The 9,930-nt window shown below is 46.5% G+C and overlaps 1 protein-coding gene across 1 annotated transcript in view; it reads right to left on the bottom strand.

The window, feature by feature from the left end:
* LOC127572471 (nipped-B-like protein) overlaps positions 1-9,930 on the bottom strand; it is a 469,472-nt gene that overhangs the window by 253,470 nt on the left and 206,072 nt on the right. Inside the window, exon 11 of the mRNA XM_052019793.1 lies at positions 7,633-7,812. Within this exon, the coding sequence (XP_051875753.1) occupies positions 7,633-7,812 (180 nt within the window). The remainder of the gene's footprint in view (positions 1-7,632; positions 7,813-9,930) is intronic.

Raw genomic sequence — 9,930 nt, 5'->3', positions numbered from 1 at the left:
TGACCTGTATGATCGGTTTGTAGGACAAGCTTTTCACTGTACCTCGGTACAAGTGACAATAATAAACCAATACGTCCCCGGGGCCCGACAGAATATTCCCCAGGCTGCTTTGTGAGGCGAGGGAGGAGATTGCTGAATCATTGGCTGGGATCTGAGTCCTCGTTGTCCACAGGGATGGTACCGGAGGATTGGAGGGTGGCGAATATTGTCCCCTTGTTCAAAAAAGGTAGTAGGGAGAGTCCAGGGAATTACAGAACAGTGAGCCTTACGTCTGTGGTGGGTAAGCTGTTAGAAAGGAATCTAAAGGATAGGATCTATGAGCATTTAGAGAATCATGGACTGATTAGGGACAGCCAGCATGGCTTTGTGAAGGGAAGATCTTGCCTTCACAAGCCTGATAGCGTTCTTTGAGGTGGTGACCAGGAAGATTGATGAGGGTAGTGCAGTGGATGTGGTCTACATGGATTTTAGTAAGGCGTTTGACAAGGTTCCACATGGTAGGCTTCTTCAGAAGGTCAGAGGGTATGGGATCCAGGGAGGCTTGGCCGTGTGGATTCAGAATTAACTTGCCTGTAGAAAGCAGAGGGTTGTGGTGGAAGGAGTTCATTCAGATTGGAGGGCTGTGACTAGTGGTGTCCCACAAGGATCGGTTCTGGGACCTCTACTTTTTGTGATATTTATTAATGACTTAGATGAGGGGGTAGAAGGGTAGGTTAGCAAGTTTGCAGATGACACAAAGATCAGTGGTGTTGTGGATAGTGTGGAGGGCTGTCGAAGCTTACAGAGGGATATTGATAGGATGCAGAGCTGGGCTGACAAGTGGCAGATGGAGTTCAATCCGGAGAAGTGTGAGATGGTACACTTTGGAAGGACAAACTCTAAGGCAGAGTACAAGGTTAATGGCAGGATTCTGGGCAGTGTGGAGGAGCAGAGGAATCTGGGGGTTCATAGCCACAGATCACTGAAAGTTGCCTCATAGGTGGATAGGGTAGTTAAGGAAGCTTATGGGATGTTAGCTTTCATAAGTCGTGGGATCGAGTTTAAGAGCCGTGAAGTGATGATGCAGCTTTACAAAACTCTAGTTAGACCACACTTAGAGTACTGTGTCCAGTTCTGGTCGCCTCATTATAGGAAGGATGTGGAAGCATTGGAAAGGGTGCAGAGGAGATTTACCAGGATGCTGCCTGGATTAGACAGTATGGATTATGAGAGACTAAAGGAGCTAGGGCTTTACTCATTGGAGAGAAGGAGGATGAGGGGAGACATGATAGAGGTGTACAAAATATTAAGAGGAATAGATAGAGTGGACAGCCAACACCTCTTTCCCATGGCACCTATGCTCGATACAAGAGGGCATGGCTTTAAGGTAATGGGTGGGGAGTTCAAGGGAGATGTCAGAGGGAGGTTTTTCACCCAGAGAGTGTTTGGTGCATTGAGTGCTCTGCCTGGGGTGGTGGTGGAGGCTGATACGTTGGTCAAGTTCAAGAGATTGTTAGATAAGCATATGGAGGAATTTAAGATAGAGGGATATGTGGGAGGAAGGGGTCAGATAGTCTTAGGTGTGGTTTGAAGGCTGGCACAACATGGTGGGCTGAAGGGCCTGTATTGTGCTGTATTTTTCTATGGTTCTATGGATTCCCCACAGCATCTGGCAACCCTGTGATCTCTGTCTCGGAGGCCAACGTCAGAACATCCTTCAAGAGGGTGAACCCTCACAAGGCGTCAGGCCCCAACGGTGTACCCAGTAGGGTACTGAAAATCTGCGCCGACCAACTGGCTATTGTGTTTAAGGACATCTTCAACCTGTCACAGCTGCTTTGGAGCTTCCCATCTGCTTCAAAAGGGCATCAATCATAACAGTGCCCAAGAAGAGCAGAGTGAGTTGTCTCAACGACTATCGCCTGATAGCACTCACATACAGTATACTGTGATGAAGTGCTTTGAGAGGTTGGTCATGGTTAGAATTAACTCCTGCCTGAGCAAGGACCTGGACCCGCTGCAATTTGCCTACTGCCACAACAGGTCTACAGCAGATGCAATCTCATTGGCTTTTCACTTGGCTTTGGAGCACCTAGACAACAGCAAAACATATGTGAGGATGCTGTTTATCGATTACAGCTTACTGTTCAACACTATCATCCCTTCAGTACTAATCAACAAGCTTCAAAACCTGGGTCTCTGTACCTGCCTCTGCAACTGGATCCTTGACTTCCTTATTGGGAGACCACAGTCAGTGCAGATCGGTAGTAACATCTCTCCTTGCTGACAATCAACACAGGCACACCTCATGGATACGTGCTTAGCCCACTGCTCTACTCTCTCTACACTCATGACTGTGTGGCTAGGCACAACTCAAACGTCATCTATAAATTTGCCAATGCCACCTCTGTTGTTGGCAGAATCTCAGTTGGTGAACAGGAGGCATACAGGAGCAAGATAGATCGGCTGGATGAGTAGTGTCGCAACAACAAGCTTGCACTCAACATCAGCAAGACCAAGGAACTGATTGTGGACTGCAAGAAGGGGAAGTCGGGAGAACACACACCAGGCTTCATTGAGGGTTCAGTGCCGGAAAGGGTGAGCAGCTTCAAGTTCCTGGGCATCAAAATCTCAAAGGATCTATCTTGGGCCCAACACACTGATACAATCACAAAGAAGGAACACCAGTGGCTCTACTTCATTTGGAGTCTGAGGAGATTTATTATGTCACCAAAGACTCTTGCAAATTTCTAGAGATATACAGTGGAGAGCATTCTGACTGGTTGCATCACAGTTGGGTATGGAGGCTCCAATGAGCAGGATCGAAAGAGGCTACAGAGGGTTGTAGACTCAGCCAGCTGCATCACAGACACAACCCTCCCCACCATTGAGGACATCTTCAAGAGGTGGTGCCTCAAGAAGGTGGCGCCTCAAGAAGGCGGCATCCATCATTAAGGACCCTCACCATCCGGGGCATGCCCTCTTGTCGTTACTCCCATCAGAGAGGTGGTACAGGGGCCTGAAGGCCCATACTCAACGTTTCAGGAACAGCTTCTTCCCCTACGCCATCTGAACAGTCCATGAACACTACCTCATTATTTCTCTTTTGCACTATTTATGTATTTTTGCAACATAGTAATTTTTGTCTTTATGTCCTGCACTGTACTGCTGCCACAAAACAACAAATTTCACGACATATGCCAGCGATAGTAAACCTGATTCTGATCTTTCCTTACTACTTTTTGCAATTAAGTTTTTTTTACCCAGATATCTTAGATCTACTCCATTACTCAAATAATTAGAACCATAGAACCATACAGCACAAAACAGGCCCTTCGGCCCACCATGTTGTGCCGTCCATCAGACCACCCTCACACTACCTAACCCCTTCCTCCCGCATATCCCTATATCTCACGTTCCTCCATATGCCTATCCAACAAGCTCTTGAACCTGTTCAATGTATCTGCCTCCACCACCACCCCAGGCAGTGCATTCCATGCACCAACCACTCTTTGGGTGAAAAACCTCCCTCTGACATCTCCCCTGAACCTCCCACCCATAACCTTAAAGTCATGACCTCTCGTCTTGAGCATTGGTGCCCTGGGAAGGAGGCGCTGACTGTCTACTCTATCTATTCCTCTCAATATTTTATATACCTCTATCATGTCTCATCCTCCTCCTTTCCAGTGAATAAAGCCCTAGCACCTTAAGCCTCTCCTCATATTCAATACTCTCCAATTCAGGCAGCATCCTGGTAAATCTCCTCTGCACCCTCTCCAACGCCTCCACATCCTTCCTATAATGAGGTGACCAGAACTGAACACAGTACTCTAAGTGTGGCCTAACTAGAGTTTTGTAAAGCTGCATCATCACCCCGCGGCTCTTAAACTCAATCCCGCGATTTATGAAAGCCAACATCCCATTGGCCGCCTTAACTGCTCTTTCCACCTGTGAGGCAACTTTCAATGAACTGTGAATATGAACCCCCAGATCCCTCTGCTCCTCCACACTGCCAAGTACCTTGCCATTCACCCAGTACTCTGCCCTGGAGTTTGTCCTTCCAAAGTGTACCACCTCACACTTCTCCGGATTGAACTCCATCTGCCACTTGTCAGCCCAGCTCTGCATCCTATCAATATCCCTCTGTAAGCTCCGACAGCCCTCCACACTATCCACAACACCGCCTATCTTAGTGTCGTCTGCAAACTTACTAACCCAGCCCTCCACCCCCTCATCTAAGTCATCTATAAATATCACAAAAAGTAGAGGTCCCAGAACCGATCCCTGCGGGACACCACTAGTCACTGCCTTCCAATCCGAGGGCACTCCTTCCACCACAACCCTCTGCTTTCTACAGGCAAGCCAATTCCTAATCCACACAGCCAAGCTTCCTTGGATCCCTTGGCCTCTGACCTTCTGAAGAAGCCTACCATGAGGAACCTTATCAAATGCCTTACTAAAATCCATGTAAACCACATCCACTGCACTGCCCTCATCAATCTTCCTGGTCACCTCCTCAAAGAACTCTATCAGGCTTGTGAGGCAAGATCTTCCCTTCACAAAGCCATGCTGGCTGTCCCTAATCAGTCCATGATTCTCAAGGTGTTCATAAATCCTATCCCTTAGAATCCTTTCTAACAGCTTACCCACCACAGACGTGAGACTCACCGGTCTATAATTCCCTGGCCTATCCCTATTACCTTTTTTGAACAAGGGGACCACATTCGCAACCCTCCAATCCTCCGGCACCACCGCCGTAGACAACGAGGACTCAAAGATCCTTACCAGCGGTTCAGCAATCTCCTCCCTAGCCTCTCGAAGCAGCCTGGGGAAAATCCCGTCAGGCCCCGGAGATTTATCTGTCTTAATATTATTTAACAACTTCAACACATCCTCTCTCTTGATATCAACAACCTCGAGAACATTACCCCTACCAGCACTCCCTTCCGCATCATCAAGACCCCTCTCCCTGGTGAATACCGAAGAGAAGTACTCATTCAGAACTTCTCCCACTTCCGCCGCCTCCAGGCAAATTCTTCCACCTTTGTCCTTAATCGGACCTACCTTCACCCTAGCCATCCTCCTACCCTTCACGTACTTGAAAAAGGCCTTGGGATTTTCCTTAACCCTACTAGCCAACACCTTTTCATGTCCTCTTCTAGCTCTCCTCAGCCCTTTCTTAAGTTCCTTCCTCGCTACCCTATATTCCTCACGGGCCCTGTCTGAACCTTGCTGCTTATACCTCACGTATGCTACCTTCTTCTCCCTAACAAGTCGTTCCACCTCTCTTGTCACCCACGGTTCCTTCACCCTGCCATTCCTTCTCTGCCTCACTGGGACATATTTATCCCTAACATCCTGCATAAGATCCCTGAATATCGACCACATCCCCATGGTACATTTTCCTTCAAAAAGGACATCCCAATTTACACTCCCAAGTTCTCTCCTTATAGCCTCGTAGTTAGCCCTTCCCCCAATTGAAAAACCTCTTGTCCTCTCTGCACCTGTCCCTGTCCATGACAATTTTAAAGGTTATGGAGCAATGGTCACTGTCCCCCAAATGCTCACCCACCAATAGATCCTTCACCTGTCCCGATTCATTTCCTAAAACTAGATCTAACATGGCATTCCCTCTAGTCGGCCTGTCCACATACTGCGTCAGGAATCCCTCCTGGACACACTTAACAAATTCCGTCCCATCTAAACCTTTGGCACTAAGCAGGTTCCAGTCTATATTTGGGAAGTTGAAGTCTCCCATTATAACAACCCTGTCATTTCTGCTTCTCTCCAAACACTGCCTGCCAATCTGCTCCTCTATATCTCTACTGCTACCGGGGGGCCTACAGAATACTCCTAGTAGAGTAACTGCTCCTTTCTTGTTCCTTACTTCCACCCATACGGACTCTAGAGATGATCCTTCTACAACATCCATCTTTTCCACAGCCGTAACAGTGTCCCTGACCAGTATCGCCACCCCTCCACCTCTTCTCCCCCCTTCCCTATCCCTCTTAAAACACCGAAAACCAGGAATATTCAATATCCACTCCTCTCCTGACGTCAGCCACGTCTCAGTAATAGCCATGATATCATAGTCCCCCATACTTATCCAAGCCCTCAGTTCATCCCCCTTATTCCTGACACTTCTTGCATTTAAGTAAACACACTTCAGTCCATCTACCTTACTACTTTTACAGCCTGTATTCTGCTTCTCCTTCCCCAAAGCCTCTCTACCTGTTTGATCTAACTTTTCCCCATTCCCTTCTTCCTCTGACCTACTCCTCCGGTTCCCTTCTCCCTCACAAACTAGTTTAAACCCTCCTGTACCACCCTAGCAAATCTCGCTGCAAGGATATTGGCCCCCTTCTGGTTCAGGTGTAACCCGTGCTCTCTGTACAGGTCCCACCTTCCCGAGAAGAGATCCCAATGATCCAGAAATCTAAAACCCTCCCTCCTGCACCAACTTCTCAGCCACACATTTATCTGCCACCTCCTCCTATTCCTACCTTCACTATCACGTGGCACTGGCAGCAATCCCGAGATTGCTACCCTTGAGGTCCTGTTCCTCAATTTTCTGCCTAGCTCCCTGAACTCACTCTTCAGGACCTCATCCCCCTTCCTACCTATGTCATTGGTGCCAATATGGACCACAACTTCTGGCTGCTCTCCCTCCCACTCAAGAATCCTGTGGACCCGATCAGTGACATCCCGGACCCTGGCACCTGGGAGGCAACGTACCATCCGGGATTCATGCTCACTGCCACAGAACCTCCTATCTGTTTCCCTGACTATCAAGTCCCCTATCACTACCGCATGTCTCTTTCCTACCCTTCCCTTCTGAGCAGCAGTACCAGTCCCAGTGCCAGAGACCAGGTAACTGCAGCTAGGCCCCTGCAGGTCATCCCCCTCAACAGCTTCCAAGGCAGAAAACTTGTTACTGAGGGGAACAGCCTCCGGGGCTCTCTGTCCTGTCTGCCTGCCTGACTTCTTCTTCCTCTTCCCTCCCCTGACCGTCACCATTCTATCTGCCTCCTGAACCTCAGATGTACCTACCCTAAGGGGGGTGACTGTCACCTGATGCACCGTGTCTACATAACTCTCTCCCTCCCTTATGCTGTGCAGTGTTTGTAGCTGCGACTCCAGCTCATCAACTCTGAGCCGAAGTTCGTCCAGCCTCAAGCACTTACTGCAGGTGTGGCCATCTTGGACCGCAGCAAGGTCCACGAATTCCCACATCAAACAGCTGTGGCATATGACCATGTCTCCATCTGACTACCTTGTTTTTACCCCCTAGTTAGTCCCACCTACAAATCTATAATGACCAAAAGGTAAACCTTGCCTTTACCTACTTACCAGCTACTTACCCTCCTTGCCCCTTCACGCCGAAGCCCCTTGAGCGAAAGCCCAGAACACTCTGCTGCCACTCACTCAGCTGCCCGCTCTCTAGGCTGTTTGTTTTTTAAGCTGCCCGCGCCGCGCCTGCGCAGTCCAGCCCCCACTCGACTACTTAAAAAACTTATTAAAAAATCTAAACCTTACACTAAAAACCCTAACAAAAAACTAACCCTTACACCCAAAAACCCTAATAAAAGTGATAAACAGAGAAAACACTTAGCTGCTCCGAAGTCCTCCGAACCGAAGCCCGAGTCTACTTACTTTCAAAGTCGCTGTCATTGTCTCCTTCATCTGAGCTGATTTCTGCATAGTTTGGCTTTTCCTTTACTGTACTGCGCTTCCGTTTGTTCATCTTCACTCGCTCACAGAGTGGCATTGTGGATTCTATCTCTGCAAGGAGATCAGGGGGCAGCTCCTTCAACACCGACTGGTCAATTCCACCTGTCACAAAATAAATGCACAAATAAGTGATTCCATAAAAAAAAGTTAACATGTATCTGAAAGTTTAGTGATTGCCATTTCTGATCACTTCAAATTACTTAACTACAGCATGTACTAATCTCACCCATATTTATGCTCATGTAATTCTCTTCCAATCATGCAACATTTTCTGTTGGTTAACATCCTTGCTGTTCCAGTGACAGTATACCTCAGAATCCCAAAACATATTTTTATACTGCACATTTATTATTGTACTTATCGGTATTCTCAATTAAGATCTCTCACTTACAGTTGTCAGTAATCAACAACTCACTTCTCCAACTGGCAAAAACTATGGATAATTAGCCCCTTACTGAAAAACCAAAAAAGCAAATAAAGCCTCTCTCCCTCTTTCTAAACAGCCCATTTCTTCTTCAACAACGCAATTATAAAATTTTAATAACACAAAGTGTGGAGAAATAATCATTCTTGAAGGCATATCTATACCCAAATAAATTAACTCAAAAATGGCTAAGAAATGTATCTGGCTTTTTAGTGATTTAGTGATATTGTGATAAATAACTGCGTAGGAAGTGAAATCACAAAAACTGCAAATGCTTACAAAGAAATAAAAACAGAAAAATACTGGAAACACCAGGGAATCGCTTGACGAACACATTCTATCAGCAAAGCTGATTGGTAATACTGCATTTTGACAAATTATAGATTCATTAAATTGTAATTTTGAATCTATGAGCTCTACTTAGTGAGCCACTGTTTAGAGGGAACAGTTATTCTTTATGAAAATCTGTTATCTTGAAACCCTCTAGCAGGTCACCTCTTAATCCTCTTTGTTCAAGAGGGGCATTCAAAGCAGTTTTTTAAACTTATGCTCACTCCTGGTAATATCCAGCACTGTATTAAAGCCATTTACACCCTTCTTAAAGTGCATTACCCAGAATAACTCCACATATTTCAGTTGAGACTGAACCAGTTACATAAAATACTCAACTGATCTTTTTGATTATACAGTAAATGATTCATAAATCCAAGTAACCCATAAACTTATATAACCATCAAAGAGCACTACAGCACAGAAACAGGCCTATCAGCCCATGCCGGCCTGGTTTTCTGCCTAGTCCCATCTACCTGCACCCGGACCAGAGCCCTCTATACCTATCTCATCCATGCTCCTATCCAAATATTACAACTGAACCCACATCTACCACTTCCGCTGGCAGCCCATTCCACACTCGCACCACCCTCTGATTGAAGTAGTTCCCCTCAGATTCCCCTTAAATATTTCACCCTAAATCTATGACTTCTACTAATCTCACCCAACCTGAGGGGAAAAAGCCTGCATGCATTCACCCTATCTATACCCCTCGTAGTTTTGTATACCTTTATAATATCTCCCCTCATTCTCCTGTGCTCCCAGGAATAAAGTCCTAACCTATTCAATCTATCCCTGTAACCCAGGTCCTCAAGTCCCAGCAACATCCATGTAAATTTTATACTTTCAAGCTTATTGACATCTTTCCTGTAGGGAGGTGACCAGAACTGCACACAATACTCTTAGGTTTGGCCTCAGCAACCTTGTCAACATGACATCCTAACTCCTGTACTCAATGTCCTGATGTGCGAAGGCCAAAAGCTCTCTTTATGACCCTATCTACCTGTAATGCCACTTTCAAAGAACTATGGATCTGGATTCCCAGGTCCCTTTGATCTCCCCACACCTTAGTGCCCTACCATTCACTATGCAAGTCTTACTCTGGTTTGTCCTCCCTCACACTTGTGTGCATTAAATTCCATCTGCCATTTTACAGCCCATTTTGCCAGCTGGTCCAAATCTCTTTGCAAGCTTTGATAGCCTTTCTCACAGTCCACTACACTCCCAATCATGGTGTCATCCGCAAATTTGCTGATCCAGTTGACAACATTATCATCTAAATCAGTAATATAGATTTTAAACAACAACAGACCCAGCACCGATCACTGCAGCACACCACTAGTCACAGGCCTCCAGTCAGAGAGACAACCATTTACTACCACTCTCTGGCTTCTCCCACTAAGCCAATGTTGAATCCAATTAGCTACTTCATCATGAATGCCAAGCAACTTAACCTTCTGGAGCAG

The sequence above is a fragment of the Pristis pectinata genome, chromosome 7 (assembly GCF_009764475.1).
Source record: "Pristis pectinata isolate sPriPec2 chromosome 7, sPriPec2.1.pri, whole genome shotgun sequence".
Classification (NCBI taxonomy): Eukaryota; Metazoa; Chordata; class Chondrichthyes; order Rhinopristiformes; family Pristidae; genus Pristis; species Pristis pectinata.
Note: the sequence above shows the minus strand (reverse complement) of the source record. Positions and strands in the feature narration are given on the sequence as shown.